The sequence below is a fragment of the Poecilia reticulata genome, chromosome 8 (genome assembly GCF_904066995.2).
Source record: "Poecilia reticulata chromosome 8, P_reticulata-male-v2, whole genome shotgun sequence".
Lineage (NCBI taxonomy): Eukaryota > Metazoa > Chordata > Actinopteri > Cyprinodontiformes > Poeciliidae > Poecilia > Poecilia reticulata.
In genome coordinates, this window is record NC_088837.1 from 9,832,139 (window position 1) to 9,855,526 (window position 23,388).

Consider the following 23,388-nt stretch of genomic DNA (forward strand, 5'->3'; position numbering starts at 1 on the left):
CACCTAGTCCAGAGAAAAAAAAGAAAAAGAAGAAGAAGAAGCTGCAAACAGGTGGCACAAGATTCACTAAACAGAACCACGTTCTTTTTGGCTTCTAACACAAAACCACCAACCTACTGCACTAAACATCAGCTTCTACTTGCACATAAAAAATAAAAAACTATAAGTAACGACTACACACCTTTCAGAAAATTTGCCCTTATTTCAGGCTTATGACAGCAGTGAACTCTAGAGCAAAACATGACATTAAAAAAAATATTTTAAACTGAACATGTACATGGTACAAAAGGATTTTAAATGTTACAGTTTTAATAAAAACATCATTGAGTTTGTTTATGCTATTACCTTAAATCAATAATAAAATAACAACGGGTATTAACATTTGTGTAAAAATAAAAAAAACAACAGTCAGTGGAACTGAACGGTTCAGAACCATAAATTAACAGTAGTCTAATGCCACACACCGCTTTCGTGTTCATTATTAACAAGAATCAAGTCATTTCTTAAAGCTACAATAAACTGGATGTCATTAAAAGATAACAAACTTCAAGTCTTTCGCTGCTGAGCTCATGTGGTAAAAGATAATCTGCATCTGAGTATAAAACGGGAGGGGAACAGGTGGCAGGATGAGGAGACCATGTTGTGCAACAGACGGAGAAATTTTCCAAGCTAAAACCGTTCTGGACTGTATGTTCTCCTACGGGCCAGCAGGGGGAGCTCTTACTTCAAAAATCCGCAACAATGACGAGGCATTTGCATAGCTCATCTTGACTTAATACAGCAGATAATGAAGAGCGAAGCTGGAATTTCAGGTCAGGGCAGGACAGGATGGGACAGGATACGCATTCCAGGCAGCCTGGTAACTCTGTCATGATTGAGGGTGTAGTATGCCGGGCATGGGCTGTGACCAGGACTGTTGTGCAGTCTGAATAAAGACCTGGGAATGTAAAACCAAGTCATGGAAGAGAGATGTATTATGTCCACCATCAAGGACGTTCCAAGGACTTTCTCGAGTTATTTAAAGGAGGGGGAGTTTTTTGAGATGCCGACTCTCAAAGTTGAACTTTGAAACATAATCACCAGGGCTAGAAATGTTATCCTTAAGATAGACAAAATCTCAAACTGAATAATGTATAAAAAAGGTATTCTTAATTTAAGCTGTATAATTTTTTAATAAATATGCAGAAAGGGTAATTTTGGAGAAGTTGGTAATGAAAAAGTGAGCTAACGGCAGTTTGCTTCTAAATACCAATTAGTTGGAGAAAAAGTGCTGCCTGGGCGACTTCAGAACTTAGCACTGCCATCACGCTACTGGCTATTTACTTTTCATTTAAAGGGTGTAGGGAGAAGTGCTAGCTTTGGTAAATAACATTTTAGAATTGCCTTTATATTTAACACTGTAGAAAGCACAATTTGATCACCAGCTAAGTCAGGTTGTCACATATTTTCTGGACCTGTCAATTTTTTTTTACATATTTTCAACAGTGTGCAACAACAGTGACCCCAAAATAATACTAGCCAGTCTATTGTAACACTGTTCAAACACTCTGCATGTGCAGTTAAAGACTCATTCATGTCAGGATGAAGGAAACTTGAAACCAAAAGTAAAACTGTAAGCATGACCTACTTTCTGATTAATGCAGCTGATGCGTATCAAAATCAGATACAAACACACGACGGATTCTACTTTTTAAATTATATATTAACTTTTCGTCAGTTATTTGAAAGCTAAGTTTAACTTCACGAATCACATTGCTTGCTTCCAAATCATTAGAATCACCAAATCCTTTAAACAGAACTAATCTGACAGCATGAAGTAGGCTAAGAAATCATCCTCAACTAAAGAAATTCAGACAAAGATATGAACCAAAGCTATTGACATCTACTAGCATGGGAAAATTATCAAGGCGATTTCTAAGGTTGGAAGTGAAGCACTGTGAATACCCTTTGGATGCACTTAGTTGAAATTGATTGAAATGCCACCTACAGGAAAGCTGATTCTTAAACCTAGAAAAAATAAATTAAGATAGTGACAATCAGAGCAAGAAAAAATAAAAATACATTAAAAAAAACGTACCATGTCCTGTTTAATCGAACACTGTGGATTCCCCACCTGTGATCCCCATACATGCACACTATTCAAACCAGGCTTAGACCTGTCAGTGCCCCCACACATGAAGAGCAAGATCTGAAACATTGTGACAGCAGCTGGACGGAAACATGAAAAATTAATACAATAAAACAAACATGAGATTTTTATTTTTAGGGTCTTTCTTTGACAGAAAGTCACATTTTAAAGATAATAGTGAGAAAAAAACATAGCAGTCATTTTTTGGAAAATCTTTTTAACGCAACAAACAAAAATGTTGTTGGCTGAAGCCGAATCAAAAACATAACACAACTGAGGCTCTATATGTAAGCTAGCATCACTGCTTCAGCACAGCTAGCTGCACAGGAAGTTAGAAAAGTAGCTGTTTTAAAACTCCCTTTTCTCAATCAGTGCTGTCACTGTGCATTATCCATCCATCCATCCATCCATTTTCTTTATACCCTTGTCCCTTACTGGGGTCGGGAGGGTTGCTGGTGCCCATCTCTAGCTAATGTTCCGGGCGAGAGGCGGGGTCACCCTGGACAGGTCACCAGTCTGTCGCAGGGCAACACAGAGACACACAGGACAAACAACCATGCACACACACACTCACACCTAGGGGCAATTTGGTGAGGCCAATTAACCTGACAGTCATGTTTTTGGACTGTGGGAAGAAACTGGAGTACCTGGAGAAAACCCACGCATGCACAGGGAGAACATGCAAACTCCATGCAGAAGGACCGGGGCCGGGAATCGAACCCAGAACCTTCTTGCTGCAAGGCAACAGCTCTACCAACTGCACCACTGTGCATTAGGACCATGAAATTAAAAAAAAAAAGTCAAGACAGCTGTTTTCACGTTACTCAATTGGGAAACTTTAGGAAAACTGTGTCCAGGCTGGTTTTGAATTTCTGGTTAAACCTAATTCTAAAGGGATCACTCAGCTTCTGCTTAGTTGTGCAAAAAATAATATAAAAAAAAAAAAAATCAGGAAAATGCTAATTTGAATAAAAACTTGGTTTTGCTCCAGCTGGGCCTGGTAGGTCACGATCTTTTGACTGATTTGAAATATTAAAAAGCAACTTTGCTCACATTGGTGGGCTTTATTAGGAGGCAGGCGATATATATAACACGAGGCACAGTCACTTGCTCACTATGGGTGAAAAGTAATGATAACTGACTTTATGAACCAATTTAAGTCACACAGTTTACATGATAAACAACAATGGGGAAGTAAAACCTCCAGTAACAAAAGACAAGTTCGCAAAAACAACCGAAGTGACGCCATCTTTTGAAAACAACACAGTCCCTTCACAACCAAAAGTAGCAGCTTAAAGTAAATTAGAAAAAAAAACAACTAAAGTTTTATAAAATATAATTTACTTTTTGTGAATGGATCTCCACAGTCGTATGAAGTTTAGAAAATCTAGAAGAGGAACATGATAAATTCACATTCGTGTGTGCTAATGTCTATGCGGACCCCGAATTATCGAAGGTGGCACAGCACCAGAGTCCTTCCTCGATTGATCTGCAGCGAAGATCCATCTGAAAACCTGTTTTTTTGGGGGGGAGGGTTTGACTACAGCTTGAGAAACATACAATGTCTTGCAAAAACAATTCACATGCCTGAACCTTTCCATGCGTTGTCACATTAACAAGAAACTTGAAAGGAAAGTTCGAATTGTGAAGTAGAAGGAAAATAATAATTTGATTTTAAGTTTTTACAAATAAAGAAAAAAAAGAGTTAGTTATTTGTCAGCTCTATTACTCTGAGTGCAACTACTCTCTTCACGTGCCACTTAATTATTAAACAGGGTCAACCTGTGGAGGACGGTGTTCTGGACAAACAACACTATAATTTTAACTCTTTGGTCAACCTGAAAACTAGTTAAGACATAATGCTGTCAATACCAAGATGTGTTTTCTTCGTATTTACAGCATTTGAAATTAAATGTAAAATACATTTATTTGAAAAGCAAACTGAAAACCATGTATCCTTTTCCTGCCACTTTACAATTATGCTCTCCTTTCAATCATGTTTTTAAAAAAATGCTTCAAAGTTTTTGGGCTGTAATGTGAAAAAAGTCCAAGGCATATAAATTCTTTACTGTATGAACAGACGCAGCAGTTAGCAAGACCTTACCAACTTCTCCAGCTGACAGTCCCTACAGCTATAGATGAAAACAGCTGAAGATTTAAGTGCTCCATCAGCTGACTGCATCACCTTTTTCTTACTCAAAATGACAGATGCCCTAAAAAACTTTTCTTTTTTTTTTTTTTGTGGAAATCAGCACTTTATGGTTCCCCCGCTAGCCAGTGAACAGTCAAAAGTGTCATATTTTCTTTCCTGTCGGCACAGGAAAGGACTTTATTTTCATCGGTTTGACCAGTATTTTATTTTGAGAATACAACAGTTAAAGCAAGACCTGCTAAAACGGTCCGATACGCCTCAACTGCACACGTTGCAGATGTACAGTTGTGCTGTAGCCAGAGGTAAACTGGTGTGTGAGTGTGTGTGCGAAAGAGGTTGCGGGGGGTGGGGAGGGCAGGAGGGGGTCATGATGATAACGCTAACATTTGCACTCTGGTCCGCTCCAGTGCACTAATTGCTCCGCAGCACCGACAGCCACCGAGTAGGCCGCACGGAGGAGCAGAACACCTGCCGCCCTCCGGCTTCCATCGATCACACGCCTCTCAATATGCAACTCTAACAGGGCCCGTCTGAAACTGCACTTTATCCACTCGAGTGTGCTTTGACCAACCTAATATCCGCTTGAAAACCCACCTAAGAGCTTTCACGACTTTCTATTTAGCGCGCTTTAGCCGATGTAAACCCTCATATTAAGGACACATTAGGTGCCGATGGTTCATTAACCATTGGTGGGGGAGCGAGCGTACAGTCTTGAAGAGAGGGGATCATATGCACAGTAGCAGATCGCGCCCTTCCCCCTCGCTAAGTGCTGCAGAGATGCGAGGGAATGTGTGTGTGTATGTGAGGATCTGAGCGTAAGAAGAGGCGGGGATGGGGAGAAGAAAGTGTGCGAGTGGAGGCGATTCCTACAGCTTAATGATGGTTGGAGATGAAACGGTACAGGAAATGGAGAAGACGGTGGTAAAGGTGTAGAGTAAGCTGGTAAAATCTGTTTGGCAGGAAGGAAGAGGTGGGGCTCTAACATGAGCAAATCTAAAGTTTCTTTTTATGTAAACTAAGCAAAGATTAAAGATCTGACAAAGCTAAATCCCTCAGGGGGGATTTATATCTCCTCAATTTTCTTACAAAGCTCAAGGGCAGGCAGTGTTGTCAGGGCGGCGGCGGCCGGGGTGAGATTGAGGGCCTGTAGTGGTACAGCGGGGCAAGAGGCAGGGTTTCTCCAGGAGTCTCTCCCGGGGAAAGAAAAACTTGCTTCTCTTCACATGTGCCATGCTTATAAGGTTCGACAAGCAGAGTGCAATGTGCTGCCACTGTACTACCAAAGCCCCTCATGCAGAGTCCCGCATATACATACATTTGGGTATGCACAAAAATGCATAAAGATCTGGCTTGTTTTTTTTTGTGTGTTTGTGTGTGTGTACATACATTTCCATCTCCATCTCATTTCCCTAAGCCTGGACCAGCCAGAAGTAAGAGCAATCCTCCATGGCTTTGACCCTGAATCTAACACTGAGAGAGAACGAAAAGTCCATAAAAATAGGCCAGGTTGTCTCTGTAGAAAAATAAAGGAATTTCCAAAGGCTGATTAATTGTCTTTGGCACTTCTGAGAAGACGGCACACATAAAGAATCTGACAATGAGTTCAAAAGGCCAAACTAGAGCTATAAAGTAAAGCACAAGTTCATCCGCATATAAGCCTGGCCATTCTGGGGTGGACTTGAGCCTGGATGGGGCCGTACTCCACCACCTCTCCGTCCACGGTGATCATGCCCTGTTGTGAGACGGGCTCTAACCGCAGGGCCCTCACCTTTTCGTACACAAGATGTGGGCAACCGCACGCTAAATGGGAACCCCTCTCCATGGCGAGGAAGAGACGCAAGAGGGCGGGCCGGGATATCCCCGCCGTCACGTAAAGCAGATGAATCAGCCCATCGTCCGCCATCGCTCCCGGCACCGTCCACAGGTCCTCCGCTAGGTGGGACTGGTAAATAGCCAGCACCAGAACAAAGTCTTCCTCATTGACCACCGTCCAGTTTTCAGGGACCGGCTGGTCCAGGCTGGGGAGGAGAGAATCCGTAGGTGATGCAGTCTTATTGTTGCCATGCGTCTCGGGCCTCATGTTGGTGATGACGCTGGAGGAGTTGGTGATGGAGTTTTGGTTAAGGTTCGTATCGACGCAGTTTTTGACAGAGCTCTGCTTTGGCGAAGTTCTGGGAACGAGATGACAAGGAAGGGACGAACAGAGAGATGGCTGCTGAGGTGTGAACGGAGGACGGGTCACCTTCACCCTTTCGTTTGGAGGCTTTGGTACCTCTTTAGCTGGCAGGTACGCTAACCTGCCCTGATATACTCTGAGCGAGGCCAGACGCACCAGGGTGCCCATTAGGAACCGTATAGCTCCAACGTGACGGTACTTCTCGCTCTCGATATCCACATCTGCCACAAAGCCCCAAGCCAAGGAGAGGAAGGAGAAGAGGCGCTGACTGGAGGCCAAATGGACCGACACCAAGTCAAGAGGACCAACCAGACCTTTGCACAGCATGAAGCCACAGCTCAGGAGCAGCTCCTCGTTCCAGGCAGGAGGCGATCTGTTGAATCGTCACAGAAAACAAGATAAGACAGAAAATACGGCAGCGCATTAAATAATGCAGTTTTTTGACTGAATACTTTCTTCTTTAACGATGCAAAAACTAAACTAAGAGAGTCAAACCGAACATGTTATTGTAATAAAACTATTATCATGATAAATTTATTTTATGCTTCTTAAAGTAAATTAACAATAAAACTAGGGTTGCATCAAATGAGGAAGTGTAAGGCTTTGTCCTCCATCTAAGGCACAAACTCAACCGAGAGCCTAACATTGTTGGTAAATACTCAACATGTGCAGATGAAACAGGTTTTGTGTTTTGGAATACTATTCGGTTTATACGGTGCAAGAACCGTATGAATCGGACATTTCGCACAGAATAACTGCTCTCCTCCCAGATCACTTCAAAACTGAATCCTCGGATGTTTAAGATTTATTCATAACCAGTTCTTCTGCTGTGCAGATGATTTTTTTATGACCTTGAAATAAGTGATCTTATTCTTTGGTCATTTGCTGTGAGCTGAACCAGCTACATATCAATAGATCACAATTGGTATAAAAACCATGTGAGATCTTTGTCAGATGCACAACAATGAGATGCTGCAGATTTGTTCCCCTGTGTTTACTATGCCAACAAAACACGCGGCAGATACACAATAGAGTGATGAGGATATTAGAGCTTCTGAGAAGTAATGAAGTTGGGTGGTCCAAATCCACAGGTTGGAAGTGTTGCAGGAGCTGATGAAAAGGTTTTTACATCTACATGTTCATTAACATAAACAAGTCCATAAATCAGCAGCAGGTTCAGAGTCATCCAAAGTCCTGACACCTCGTAAAGCAGATGCGCTCATGACATTTCCGGCTCACCAGCGGTGGCTCTTTGAAATTGTGCCAATGACCAGGCGCCAGAAGGGGATGATAACCTGGACACGTGCTGGGTCAACACAATGCACCGACTTTTCTAAACCCCTCGCATCATTGCTTTGGAGAGTTTATGCAACCAGAAATGAACTCTCGGCGCATAACAAAACAGTCCCGGAACGTCCTCTCTCCGGAGGAATGACGAGCCCAGTCAGCCCTTTGCTCTAATTACACAGGAAGAAGACAAATTGTCTTCTGTAAACTAACGAAGGCTCGTCTTTTGCACCGTTAGCCTATGCATTTAAATGACTCATTAAAAGGTGGACTCACTGCGAGTAGTGGTGGATGGATGCGGCCAGGGCATTGCCAGAGCCACCTGGCAGCATACCTAGAGGAGTCTGGATGGCCTGTTGCCAGTCTTCACGCTCCATCAGACCATTTATCACCTGAGTGAACAAGAGAGATGACCGAAATTTAGCTTTGGCTCAAAAATAAGAAGTTGTAGATCTGCAAGAGACAGAAACATGTTGTTTTGTAATGTAGTGTGGCACAACCAGGGTGACCAGATGGTGCTGTGGCTGAGGACAAAAATACTTTCTGGATGACTGTGGGTTTTTTTTTTCCCAAGCAAGAGCCCCAGCACCTGATCTCCTTTATCATGTGTGAGATCAAATTAAAATTTTATATTTCTGTTCCAAGAAGTGCCATAAATAGAAGCTGGAGTTTTGGAGGTCGATCCAGCACCCACTGATTAACAGCTCTCGTCGCTAAAGAGCGGAAGCGGTGCCCGCGTACCTCAAACAGCAGCCCGTCACCAGACATGATGACCAGCGCGTCCCACTGCGTCAGGTCGGCGTTCCTCACCAGCTCCCGCGCGTGGTTCTGGTGCTCTGACGGACAGAAGAAACGCAAGCGTCAACTGCTGAGGCAAAGCAGAAAATGTGGGACAAAGTGACAAAAATGAGGATTGAAAAGCAGCAAGGGCAGAGAGAGAGAGAGAGAGACAGAGAGAGAAAAAGACATGTTCCCTTCATCACCACAGGCTCTGGAGTGGGATCAGGGAGATTAGGCAGAAAAGGGATTCAATTTCCTCTTATCGGACCAGACATATCACATTAGCTCATCCAGTGGCTACTCAGCAGCTCTGAGGCAGCTTAGGCAGCCTGCAAACATCTGTGACTGAGAGCGCGGGAGCATGTGGTCGCGTGTTGGTAAAATGTGCTACTGGAGGAGTGAGCCATTTGTTCAGCCTAGTTTTATTGGCAAGCGTCCTTGAGTCGGTCCCTGCACTGAGGGGTCTCTGCGGGCTCATCCTGCCAGCATTAAAGTCTACAGTCCTGCCAGCCGAGACTCCCCAGTGTAGTCGCGTGTAGAAAATGGAAACAGCTTTAGAGAGGGAGACAGGGGGGGGTAAAGGGGGGGAAAGTCGGCAGACACGCAGAGGCACGGATGTGCTGCCACTATGATGGAAAATATACCTCCTGAAGTATTGATCGACTCTCGGCTTTTACTTTGCTCAATCTCTACATGCCCCAGCCCCTCTTACCCTGTCACCTCACCCACCTCACCCACCTCACCCCTCCTGTGCTGTTTGCTGTCTGCCGGACGGACTGGAGGTGGTTATGCGGAGCTGCGTTGACAGGAGTAACTGCACAGCTGACTCAGCATTTTTAGCCGGCCTGACCGAAGCTTTACTTTCCAGATACTTACTTATTGAAAAGGTCATCGGAAGACAAACGTACACAATCACCGCAAAATACGACTATGACTTCTTTTATTTCCAGTTATGCTTTTCACGTGGTTTTTGGCATATTTATGAATATCTTCGGGTCAAAATCAGACCTCAACTACAATGTATTTGCCGAGCACTTTTCATACAGTTAAATACGAAGCAAAGGTAAAATAAATTACATTTTCATAGGTTTGCTGCTGCATAAACCAATATTTCTGGGAACTGCCTGATACTTCAGTCCAGAGATCTTTCACGTAAAGAATGGCTGACATACAGAAAGACGCACAGGTCATCCAGCAAACCTGCGCCAACAGCCAAGATAGTCAAAATATTCATCTATTCCAGTAATTGAATCAAAAAAGTGAAACATATAGAGTTTCATTACTGACACAGGTACCGTATATATTGTGCTTTCTTCTGTTAATTTTGATAACCGGCTTAATGAAGACTCAAAACTGTGAAAATGTTCTGAGAAAATATGATTTATCACAAAAGCCCGAAAACCAAAACATTGTCTGCTAACTGAAAAGTGTATCTATGTACATTACAGTATCGCAGGGCTCCTTTTGCATGAATCAAATCTGAAGTCAAAGGCTGTCGGTCTAATCTTTCATGAGATGCAAACACTCTGTGCCAAAACAAAGATAAAACCACCTAAAATCTGGGTCAAATTCCCGTCCTTTCTTTTTAAAAGCCGCGGATTGCTTTATATGTTAATGCCTTCTGCCTTTTTCCGAGGTTATTGAAGGTAAAGACTAAAACCGATTCACTCAGTGCTTCATACAGTATGTAAAATGTACAGGCCGACACGACAGGAGGTTCCTCGACGACGGAGCCTGTCCATCCTCAAGCAAAAGCAGTTTTGATACACTCATCAAAAAGGCGTATGCCGAGTAAAGTGGACTACAGCCTGTTGACCCGGTGCATGACGGATCATCCCACTCGGAGGCCTCAGTGCCCCGTTTAAGACTCCCCTTCCTTCCTTTACGTCTGTCTCTGTTCCTCTTCGTTGGCCTCAGTAATTGGGCTCTGTGTTTTCATCTCCATCCAGTTGCTGACCCTCCTTCAGGTCCCGGGAGCCCGTTAAGTATGTGCGAGCGTGCCAGCGTGCTTTCTCAAAGAGACAAAACCACACAAGCGGAGTTTCTGCTCCAGCGCTCTGCTGCATTCGCTGTCATAATCCATCTCAACTGTGAGCTGCAGCAGAGATTCAGCTGCATAATGCCGAGCTGATCCAAAAGGAGACAGCATATTCATACCTGTCAAACTGCTGGTCGGCCTTAGCCAAGGGGGTAAGCATGCGGGGCGCAGAGGGAAAAAATACAATTCCTCTCAACGTTGGTAAGTTTTATTTTTTCCCACATTTTGTCACATTGCAACCACTGGAATGGATCCACACAAGCGGATATCTTTGACGTGGAAACAGAATGAATTAAAGCAGATATCTGACGTTTCCATAAGGGAAAATAAAAACATTTTAGGAGAAAGTCTGTGTTCAAAGTAATGAAGATATCTGAATACGCAGACTATGCATCTAGTTGTCCTGATCTGTTCTTTTCATTGATATACGCTTTCTTTACCAGCTCAAGAAAAATACAAGTAAAGTCAGTAAAACACATATTTGGAAACAAACAACGAGCAAAGATCAACGGATCGAGGTTCAAGCCTGGCTTTGACATCTGAAAACAATTTAAAACATGTTCATTTCCCTTCGTGACGTAAAAGGTCTGTCTAGCTTTGGAGGTTGTTTTATGTTTGCGCTATTATTTTTATAAGCAGCTTGTATAATACAATCTTGCTGACTGATGTTTATTTTTAATTTTGACATTAAATACATACACACACAAGGTTCTGATTGGTGACAAACCATGGCGGTTATAAACCGCTCATGAAGTTCTTTTGTCTTAAAAGTACGGTTCCACTTTCGTCCATTGTGATTTCAAATAAAAGGCCTCTCCAAACCGAGCTCCCGGTCTGAATTTCACCCTGTTGAGAACTATATATATGGTTTTTCTGTTACTTCATGCTTCTGTGTTGGTCTATCACATAAAATCTCAATAAAATCTAGTGAATATTGACATGGAATTGGGTAAATGATGAAATTTGAGCCATTTGGTATCCAGACGTGGCATTAAAGCTGTGCAGAGTAACAGCTTTCTTGTGGTGAAAATAGCCTAGAATAACAGTAACATGCACAATGCCGGTAAAGGTCACCGAGAAGCTTTAGCAAATCGTGCTGAATGCGCAGCAGATGGCACGAGTAGAATGAGAATTTAATGCTCATGTTGTCTGTGAGCACATGCCTTGTTGAATTTGCGATCGCAAAAACAATGCATAATTCCTGCAGAGATTAAAACTTGCTTCCAAGCGTTGCGGGTTCGGCTCATGTTGGTGCGTGGCGCAACTCACAGCGTGACCCAGTTCTCAGACCGATCACGCTGCGATGTAGCGGGACATTTAATCCTCTGTTTCATACAAAGACGACAAACGGGACGCGTTGCGGGGAACGTGTTTGTGACTGACCTGTGATGACGAGCGTGTAGGGAACGGAGGCCTCGGTGAGCATGGCCTGTATGTGGCCGGTGAACAGCTGGAGAGCCTGTCCCCGTCCGCTGTGGGGGTTCACCAGAATCATGGTTCTGCAAGGTCTCCTCAGCTCCGTGTACGTCACACCTACAGCAGGCAGAAACAGTGTGATGTGAGTCAGAATAAAGAGGATGAGAGGAATAACTTAAAGAATAAATAAGAAGAAGAGCCATCTCCTTCTCTGATAATATGCATAGAAATGCAGCATGAGAGGGGGAGGGGGAATCGTAAGAACTCCGCATCTGTCGGCTGGGCGAGCATCGAGACTGACGGTGATCAATTTTAATGTGACGCTGCAAAGAGAGAAGGCTTACACATGCATTTTATTTAGGGTCTTACCAATTATTTATGATCAATGCCGGAAACTTTTTATTCCATGACTACAGCAAACGACTGCTTGCGCCTGCAGGTTTCGAAGAAACACAAATCAATGGGAGGAAAAGAAAAATCTAACCTGTTCAGTCTGTGTGGTGACCTATTAAACAACCACACTCACAGGTTTAATCATTTTAAACTTTACTGTCTAGATGAATATATTTTTCTGGAGATATCTGGACATTTGGTTGATAGACGATTTTGCAGTAGCCGTTTTACGAGTTATGCAGACAAACAGACATCTACCTTACCACAGGGGTACACTCTATTCTCTTTCCTATTTTAAAACACTGGCTAAGATCAGTATTTTAATATTGTTATGAAGGTCCACTAAATGTGGATCACTGCACACTTGAGGTAGATGAGATGAAAACGGACTTGGCCTTGTTGTCTGAGCCTTTCAGCTAAAAACTAATGGACCACTTGGACCCTCTTCAGTTGTGGCCAGTGCTGCACTGTGATGCTGAATTATACTACAAGGGTCATTCCTTGTTTCAACAGTTTGGGATCAATTATGTACACCACATGTACACATTAACAGCATCAGTGCTGACGGTAATTAATCAGCTGCAACTTAATTGAATCTCAGCATCACTGAGGTTCAAACCAAGCATCATATTTTGACAGAAAGGAGCTAAAAGGAATCTTGAAGTGATAGGTTTATGGTAAACTGCATATATGCTGTTTTTCATTCTTGTGGTCAGAGGAGAATGAAAAACATTGGTTCAAAATGAAGGAAGGGCAAGAGTACCTCAAACACCTTTACCTCAAAGGTATGCAAAATACCATCTCTGAGCACAGAACACGTTGAAACCTGAAGCCAGTGGGCTACAGCAGTAGAAGACCAAACCAGTTCCACTGCTACTTCAGCTCCACATGGCATTTAATTTGCCCTCAGCATGAACTACTGTCCATCCTCCCTCGCGTCAACGACAAAGGCACCTGGGTGTAAGGATGTTTTATTGACACAATTTAGGCAAATTAGTACTAACGCATCATTTAAACTCCACAACCTCCCTGAGTACAGCTAATGAACATGTTCATCCCTAACTCTAACTGCAGCGAACTATCCTTTGATGACTAATTCCAGCAAGACAATGCACCGTGTCACGAATCATCCGACATTTCTTTCTAGTGCGTGAAGGATGAGCTCACTGCACTGCGATGGCCTCCCGGTAGAGCGCATTTGTTGAATGAGAAATTTGCATGGCGGATGTGCAATAGGCAAAGCCCCTGTGTGACGCCGTCACGCCAACGTGGATCAAAAATCTCAGACCATGTTGGAACTACGCTCCAAAGATGAAGGCAGTTCTGAAGGCTAAGAAGGAGTCCAAGGGGTGTCTAATAAAGTGACTGGTGAGTGTATGTACTCTGTAGCGGCATGAGTCAGCCCACAGGCATCAATGCTGAGTGACATCTCTGGGTTTCAGTGTTTATTGGAATGAAAAACATTCCATTCCAGTGTTTGTGTATATGCGAGCCTGCCCGTTGTTTTGTCTTAAGAAAAAAAAACCATACCAACTCCAGACTCGGTTATTTTCCAGACAGGTGAATTTGATTGCTCATCTTTAACAAACTGCTTTGATATATCACATCAAAGCAGCAAGAAGACGGCAGAGTTCTGTTTGTTAAAGGAATGAACTTACTCAGCTATGGCTTTTTGCTAAGCCCTGAAGGAAAAAGCTAACTTCCTTCCATTGCCTAGTTTATAATGCAATCCACCTTTGTGGTTTGTACAAAATCCAGCCTCTACTAGAGCTTTGTTAGATGCCTCACTGAGATTCCTGAAAAAAGTACATCTGGAGTCAAGCTTGCCTTCCAGGAGTCAAAAGTTTCCAGCAAAAGCCTGTTTTATCAGGATAGAAAAATCTCATTTGAGGACAGAAGGCAAAAACATCAGTATTTATTTCTATCATAAAACTATGCTGGAGATGATGCTGATCTATTTCTGACGGTATAATATAAAAGTTATAGATCTGACAGGAATGCTCTAAATAAAAGTAATTGCTTTAGACAGTCCAGCTTAATCTGGGTGAAATGTTTCTAACCAGACAGTCCATATTATTGCTCAACAAAGAATCTGGTACCTTTTTACCGCCAAATTCAATTAGAACCGATTGAAACACAAACTATGATCGGAAATGCCTCCAAACAAGACACGAGTAACCCCAATAAGAAGTGGCGAGAGTCCCCAAAACACACAGGCATGTACCAATCTACCTCTATTCATTCACACAGGGATGCCACTATTGTTTGCTAGTCGCATCCCTGCACAATGTGGCTTTCAATTGTAAAAAAAAAAAAGATCCATGCGCTTCCAGAATCGAGTGGAAAGCAGCTTTTGAAGGTCAACCAGCTTTTAGATTGAGGTCTTGCACTCAAGTGAACTGAACTGAAAAGCATCCAATTAAAAAAATCCGCACGCTGTCAAGTTCATGAAAAGGTCAAAGTCAGATGAAATCCTTAGTGGATTGGTACGGATAAAAAAAGATCAGCCAGAGAAATGTTATGTTACCATAATCTGCACCTATCGATCAAAGGTTCTGTTCTTGATAAATCAGTTTTAATGGGAACAGCATTCATTTGAAACACTGATCTCAACTTTTTGGCACTGACCAAAATGTATTGCTATAAAAAAGTATTGCTTTGAACTTTTTAGTGCAAAAAAAAAAAAAACTGAATAGAATTTTTCCTCAAGCCTCCAAACACAATACATCTGGGTACTACAACAAAGCATTCTTATATGTATTCTGATCAATTAAAATGTTCTGATCAACCTAAATGTAAGCAGCCATGAGTTGTGAAAGGTGAGTAGTTCTCTTGGGACTTTATCAGAGACACGGAAAAGAAGAAACTGCTCTTAAAAGTTTTACTAACTCTGCAAAGAAAGAAAATACCGAATACGTTAACAAGCTGCAATGTCTGTTCAAAGATATCCTCACCAAATGGTATCTTACTGAAAAAGAACATTTTCAGCAGTTCTACAAAGCCAGAGGGATCATTAGTAACTCCAGCATTTGTCCCTGAACAGTACAAAACGAACCTGTGTGTGTCTGGGAAATAAATGCAGTACCTTCCTCAGGATTAGGAATCAGACTTTATTTAAGGCTACTAACAGTTCATAACCTTAAAAGTATGGTTTAGTATTTTTACTGAGGCAGTTTATTGTTGTTTCCATTCTTTTAAAAGATTGTTCTATTATTTTAATAATATCACATTGTTTCTACTTAAACAGAACTACAATCTAAACCTCCCATTAAAGAATTTGTGGAAAACTTTACAAAAGGAAATGATAGGATCATGACTGAAGCTAACTCTGAAGCTATGATGTTTTTCAACCATATCCACTGTTCAAACTTATTCTAAACAAAGTTATTTAAAGTCAGGCATAGTAAGCTCCCTTTATCAACTTAAGCAATATTCCACCCCTATTTAGATGCAAGAAAAGGTCATTCACCTTTCACTTTTCAACCACATTTCTCGTTTAGACTAAAAGCAAAGCTGGCTTTTTTTTGTGTGTGTGTTTTCAATAGACTCTTGTTCTAGGGGTTTGTTCACTTTCACCACTATAAGCATTTCAAGCCAAATGTTGACTTGGAGAATTTTGTAAGTCTGTCATCTCTGAGAGATTAAGGTCAGCCACTGTGCAGATTTCATAAACCACCAAGCAGATTATTATTTTATAACTCCCTGGTTTCTACAGGGATAGATCAAGAGCATATTTGAAGACATGACGCATCACAGTGACCATAACCTTAAAGTCTCAAAAGCACATCCAGAAGATAAATAACCTAAGTACGAGATTGAGAGATTGATTTTGTTGTTGATGCGGTGATGTTTTCTAAAGTTTATCTAAAGCAAGAGACGATATTATACTGAATTTCTTGGAAATCTATTTAAAAGTTGTTAAGAACAACATGTATTCGTATATATAAGCTCTGAGGTATCAATAGATTACAGATCATCAGCAAATGTTTCATGTCACAGGTGTAAAAACAAATGGATCTGAAATCCATTCAGAAAACTTCACAGTAAAGCAGTGAATTGACAAAGATAAAGTTCTTCGGAGGGGGAGGGTGGCGAGGGCATGTTGTATCTTTATATTGCCTTCAGTTTTTATGAAAATGTATATATATATATAAAAAAAAAACTACTTAAATTTGACTTTGCAATCATAGTCATATCTAACACCTTGAAATTGGCCTCTGTCTCTTTAAGAATCTCTCCCCTTCAGTGCATCATCACAGCGGTGCTTTTGCATGATGCTCGTTTCTCTCTTAGGAGAGCCGGACTCAGAGGTAGTTTGTTTCATTAGCTCAGCAAGCCACACAGTTCCACCAGGTGTTTGCTAATTGCTGCCGCTAGTCTGGAGGAGCTGCGTGTTCAAGGCCAGGGGAAGGGTGCTTGATTAGGAGACAGACGGGAGCCTGAAGCTCCAAGGCAGAGCTTTAGGTAAATAGGCAGTGCATTGTGGGAGCAAGCGCTAAAGAGGATTTGTACACTCAATTATTTGAGTCACCTGTAACCTTAAATTCTTCAGTGGTGACAAAACCGCCTTGGTTTCTGGTTTGTAAATTCATAAGAGGTTTTTAAAGGTTGCCTTGAGCCCAAATTTCGTAAAACAACACCCCTGGGGCTCCGCATGAGTCACTAAATAAAATCTGACTCAGAGTCGAGAGCAAGTTACAAAATAGTGGGAGAACAGCCGTTAATGGGTATGGTCTGTGGATCCAACTGACTGTGGAGTCACTCAGTCTGACTAATTCATAGAAAGAAAGAAATATGGGACCCACAGATGTAAGTCGTCAGATGAGTCTTCCTCAGTAAACCAGCCGAGTGGATTTCCTGATCTCGGCAAAACTCTATAGGTTGCATTCTGTGTGTTAGCCGTAAAGTTTAGTTTTTGTCTCATCTGACCAGAGCAGACCCGTACTCTGCTAATTTGGATTACATCTCAATGGTTACGCTGGATTTTATTTAGATGTATTTCAGTTAAGTGGACTGAATCCATGCATGATGTTGTGTCAGTCTGACTGTAAAATGCCAAAATATGAAGAGTAAAAGAGAGACCTTTGAAGACCTAAGTTTTATCTTTAAAATCATCATCGTCGTCGTTCTACCTTGTTTGAAACACAGCTAACAGCGTCAAACTCTCAGTAAGTAAAGTTCTTTTCATAGATTTCTCTCTGTCAGAGTCAGTACGTGCTGTGTGTGTGAAATCTGTCTCAGGCAAGAAGTCATAAACCTGCAGGCACATCCTGTCCATCAAGCTGGCACATAAAGTTTCTGCAGTGATGTGTGCATTTCACAGTTGCAAGAAAGTAAAGACACACACACACACACACACACACAATGAGGTGACAGGCGGACTGGATGTGACAATGCGTCAGAGCAAACAAGTGGCTTTCTGATAACTTTTATTGTCGGCGCAAACGCTACAACCACCCTGAGCAGAGCTTAAAGCCTTTATTAGACCTTCGGCATCACACCTTGCCGGCACCAAAGTGGGATTTATTAAAACAGGGGAAGCATTCAAGACAACTGCTGGAACAGAAGCAGATATTCTGTGAAAGCGTTCTTGTTCGGGAGCGGCGACGGTGGCGGCTATATTCAGACTGCAAACAAGCCGCTGTCTGAGTGTTTGCTGAAGAGGAGGGGAGGAGGGCCGCGGAGAATAAACACCGCTGCCCGCAGAGACAGCACCAGGAGAGAGGGGGCTGGGCGGTGGCGGCGGGGGTTGACAGGCCATCACATCCATGTGTCACGGAGCAACAAGACGAACGCTCCGCTGGGACTGAGATGCTGGCTGGGGTGAAAGGTCGCCTGGTGACGCATTTTAGCTCCTTGCCGAATGAGCCACAGCTCAGTCCCCACCCAGGAGGCTCGCTCAGTGACAGGCTCACCTGACCAGCTGAAAAACACTCATTTTAAGGGGTGCGGGGCGCTTACGGATTTTTTATTGTCTCTCTGTGACGTGGGCTCTGCCACCAGCAGCAATTATTTGTGTATCAGAATGTTTTCAGCTTCAACGACATTTAGACTTTGAAGTGTTCCAGAGAATTTTCATGCGGAAGAAACTGTGTGCCAAGCTCATAGGGACACACCCCGAATAGGCTATTTCAGCTGTCACTGCAGCAAATGGTCATTCTGTAAGTTATCGATTGGCTCAGGTGGACATACCGATAACAAATGTATGTCACACTTTTCAGACTTTTACTTGCGAAAACGCGTGTTTTTTCGTTGCTCCACAATCGTGCACTACTCTGACTTGGTGTATCACAAAACAAAAAACAAAACAAAAAATCCCTATAAAACCATTTTTTGGTTCTGACGTGACACAAAGTAAAAGAAATTCCAAGGCGTGAATACTTTGGCCAGGCAGGGCGCGGACGTCGTCGCCTGCAACTCTTTTAATTCAACTGCCAAAAAGAAGAAAAGCCCTAAGCGGCTTCTGAATGGATTTCATATCGCAGGCTAAATTAGGAGAGTTACATCTCCAATGCAAGTAATTCCGTCATATTTTGTAATGACGTGTCGAGTCACCCTCGACGGCCCGTCTCCCTAAATACCAAGCTCGCGCAGTAATTTCGCTTTTAATCCAACCTTTCCATCTGCAGTGCCCAGATGAGATGACATGCAATTAACTTGAGGGAAGTCCTCCGTGAGGGATTAGCGAGTCTCGCTGACTTTCTTGCACCCTCTGCGAACGAGTAAAAAAGGACAATTCTGGTTCATTCATTAGGAAAATAGGACTCATTTAAAAGCGAATGAAACATTCCGTTAAACAGCAGATCTGAAGAGCTAAAACAAGCTTATGAATTAATCATCTGATCCCATCATCGCTGAGAGGACTGTGCTCAGAAAGGAGGACTGGAATAAGAGGCAGTGTAAGCACAGGGACAAGCCCTCCCAAGATGGAGCTCTTTGATGAGTCCAGAGGGAGGACAGTGACAGGGAGGGAGGCAGGTTACCTCACAGGTTACCATCTGCCTGCCTGCCTGGATGGCACACAGGTCTGAATCTCAAATTCCTGTGGGCCACGGACTGTAGGGAGAGAGGCTGGCTGGATGTTTCTCCTCACACAGCTCCCAGTGTCTCTATCTATCTATCTATCTCTCTCTCTCTCTCTCTCTCTCTCTCTCTCTCTCTCTCTCTCCCTCTCTCTGTCTCTCTCCATGTTTGCAGTGTACACCTGGAGGCTGCTGCCAGGATCACAACCTCATTCCTCATCCCACAGCTCATTCTTGCCCCCCCATCTCTGGCGAGTCAACATTCCCAATTGGTCACTGCCAAGTCAAATATCCGCCTCTTCTCTGAGCTGAACGACTGAGTTCATCCCTGCTTTATAGTGTAAACAAATATAAAAGACTGTTTCCTGACCTGGAGTGGAGTATTAGCAATCTGCTCCTCCCTCCCCCCCATGATAAACAGCATTGGAGACAGCTTTGTAAACGGAATGAATGTACCTTTTCTATGTTTGTTTTCTTTTGTGTGACATTACAACTACAAGTTCGATGTATTTCACTGTCACTCAACGTGCAAACACACAGCTAAGAAGAGGATTTTTTTTTTTATATGTGTCCATATGAAACAGCTGAGGCTCACTCAGTTTGGATAAAGCGTCTTCTGTGAACATCGGTTTTCAAGCCTTACCATAAAAGTTCTCAATTGGATTAAGATTTCGGCTTTTACTGGGATATTCTAAGACATGAATACGCTTTGATCTTCTAACCCAACTTGTGGAGTTCAGCCTCGTCAACAGAAACTCCTTTTTTTTTGATGATAGACTGAAAAATGCTTTACGAAATATTTCCATAGCTTTCCCACTGACCTGTCTGCTGCGCTCTTTGGTCTTCTTAGTGTTTTTAGTTCATAATAAAAGGGGATGCACACATTATTTGTCAAAATTTATCAAAACAACTCATCCTTTTTTTTAATCTATCAAATAACATCCTATGCCGATTACAAAAAGCTCAAGCAGTGTTACTGTTCCAAGGCACTGTAAATAGATGCGTCGTTTCTTGTAATTTTTTATTCATGTTAATGACTCTGTCGCCGATGTTTACCGAAGCGGAGCAAAGAGAAACCAACCAGACTGCGGACTGAGTAGCATTTTACACCGAACAAGACAGGATGATACCCAATTAGAAGAGGCTGCTGTGGAGGCAAATGACAAACAGCCGTTGTTTTGATGTCACTTTTTTTTTTTTTTTTTCCACCCAACCTGAGTTAAGTCTCACCGGGAATTTACTCAGCTGAAATAATGAAGCTTGTTAACACGCAGCTGCTGACAGAGGATCAAGCTGAAGATCTGCTTATGGTGATCTTTGACAGCAGACTCCAGATGCTGATCAAGATCTAGATTCAGATTCAGATTAAGCCCCTTCTCTCCCCAGGCTTGCGAAATGGCACGAAATGTTCAGTTAACGGTAGTTAATAACAGACGTTATTGGATGTGCTCACTTTCCACCCTCCCATGCAGGCAGAGCCGGTTAGAGAGCGGATGGAATGTGCACCTCTGCCTCTTTGTCAAACCTGTTTCAAGCGATAAGATTTGCAGTGCCTTGCTAGCGTTGGGTATTCATGCATGTAGTTCATATGTTGCCACAAAAACTTTAGGGATCTTTAGGGGAATTCAAGTGAAACCCAAGCATAGAGTGGTGATAATACAGGATTAAAATAGAAAAAAAAAAATCAGCTGTGTGCTGAGGGAATGTTTTTCTTGAGAAATACCGTTTGCCAGGAGCCGCATCAAACATGTAAGAAGAGATTCTGGTCAGACGAGAAGAACAACTAACCAACGAAAAAAAAGAAGAAAAAAAGCTAACACATCACCACAAACAAAGTAACTGTATGGTGAAACATGGTAGCAGAAGAATGTTTTTGATCAGAGTTGAAAGAAATGAAGATGAAGATCAGTGGGGACCAGTCCTGGAAGAAATCTACAGTGGCTACAGAAAACTGAGATGGGGCTGGAGGTTCACCTTCCAGCAGGACGAGGACCTTTACAGAGCAGAGATACTGCGGCTTACATCAAGGCAAATCATCTCTTAGAGTGGCATCCATCAAATCTGACTGAGCTTGGAGCAACTACAGAGAAAATTGAACAGAAATGTACAACTATAGATGTGCAAATCTGGTAGAGATTAAAGGGTTGAGTGCAAACGGACACTTCTCAGATTCAGTTTGCAAAAAAATATATAAAAAGAAAAAAAAAATAAAGAAACAATTATCCATCACAAACAGTAATCTCATCAAAGTCTAAAATAATACTGATTTAAGCTGTATAACAACGAGTCAGATCGAAATTTACACAAATGTGAGAAACTTTTTTTTTATTTTTAATGGAAAAAAGTGTCTGAGTCTGGCTTCATGGGCATACAATAATTTATTCTATTAATAAATGCGTTATCTAAAGTTAGATTGTAAGTTTACAGGATCCAGAGTGTTGGTGCTTCCTCACCGTCTCTCCGAGGAGCCTGCAGCACCGAAGCATCTCTGATGGCATGAGCCCATCTTTCAGCCTCCCGGAGGTTGACGAGCGGGTCCTGGACCAGAGCGACCCGAAAGCACTGCTCCACCCTCTGCCGGGCCACTCCGGTGCTCATCCAGCGCCTCTTGAATGGGTAGAAATAAGCCGTAAAGTAAGCGCCGATGTCCGCGCTGTCCGGCCCTTTATACGCCCGACAGCCGATGCAGTCGCTCAAGTTAAACACCACCTTCGTCCGGTCGGGAGACGAGGAGATCCTCTGGATGGTCAGGGCGCTCTCCGTCAGGCTCACCGAGTAGCGCACCCCGTCGTTGAGAGTGTCGGTGAACTCTCCGTACAGCACGCCCGAGAACCCGTTGCACTGCCGGGATGGGTCCGGCGCTGAGGCGTCTTTCTCCATCCCGGACGGAGAGTGAGACGCGTCCCGGAGGCCGGTGCCGAGCACACTCTGAACCTGCCAGCCTGCCGTGGGACCGTTTAAAGAGGAATGGGTGCAGCTAGCCTGGTTCACCGCCTCCCCCTGCCGTCTGTGAGGGGAATTGCATCAATGGAGCAGGAGGAGAGAGGAGCAGACTGTCCCGGCTCTTTCTCAGGAATACTTCAGAATTACACCTGTTCTGCTTTGCTTGCTGTCATTTGTTTGATGAAGCAATACGATTTTAAATGATTGCTTTTTTTTAATAACCTTTTTTTTATGCCCGAAAACAACTTTAAATAGTGGATTTAGACCCTTTAGTTATGTTTAAAATCCACGAGGCAGTGATGGCATAGTTACTTTGAAAAATTTAACTTTACTGTTAACTTCTTGAAAAAGTAACTTAATTAGATTAATGATTACTTGATTTGGAAAGTAACGGAATTACATTAAAAGTAACTGAAAGTTACGTTCAGCAGATGTGGACAATAATGTTCCACCACCTGTGAAAATTATATTGAGCTTTGCCAATAATTGCGAGTTATTGTATGATGGTAACATCAACTATGTGTCTCTAGGTTGAACTGAAGGGGAGATTGATTAATGGTTATAACAGTACAAAAAAAAAAAGAAAAAAAAACTTTAGTAATTTGTGCATGTTTTTGTGTGGTCCACTATTGTCTGGAAAACTCTTAAGTACGATTTTTGAGTCCCCCCCCCACCCCCACCTGCTCACATAGAAGAAAATAATTGTATGCATTTACTGAAAAAAAATCACAGCAGATTATACCGTCGCATGAGTAGTTTGTTTGATTTAGCTTAAATACAATTAACAAAGCCTAACTTATTCAAGTTAATTTAAAACTGTTAGAATAAAAATGTAAACCCCCAGCATACAATATTAATAATGTAAATGTGTATGAGAGAAAAGTGTTCATTACAAAAAAAATCGTACTTTGTAACAACTTTGATAAATACTTTCCGAATAACTTTTCGGTTTTGTTATTATTAAACATAAACTGTGACATCGTTTGTCATAAATGTATATAAATAAACCACAATAAAAATTTTTAAAAAAATTCACAATTATCAAATGAAGCT

At 42.4% G+C, this 23,388-nt stretch overlaps 1 protein-coding gene across 1 annotated transcript; it reads right to left on the reverse strand.

Annotated features, from left to right (window-relative positions):
- Positions 1 to 851: 851 nt before the first annotated feature.
- LOC103469144 (sphingosine kinase 1) lies at positions 852 to 22,334 on the reverse strand. The gene is made up of 5 exons (XM_008416664.3): positions 21,846 to 22,334; positions 11,945 to 12,094; positions 8,485 to 8,579; positions 8,020 to 8,135; positions 852 to 6,829 (listed from the first exon to the last, which is right to left on the reverse strand). Exons 1-5 carry the CDS (start codon positions 22,270 to 22,272, stop codon positions 5,923 to 5,925), a joined length of 1,695 nt encoding a protein of 564 aa, XP_008414886.2. The 5' UTR covers positions 22,273 to 22,334; the 3' UTR covers positions 852 to 5,922.
- Positions 22,335 to 23,388: the final 1,054 nt, after the last annotated feature.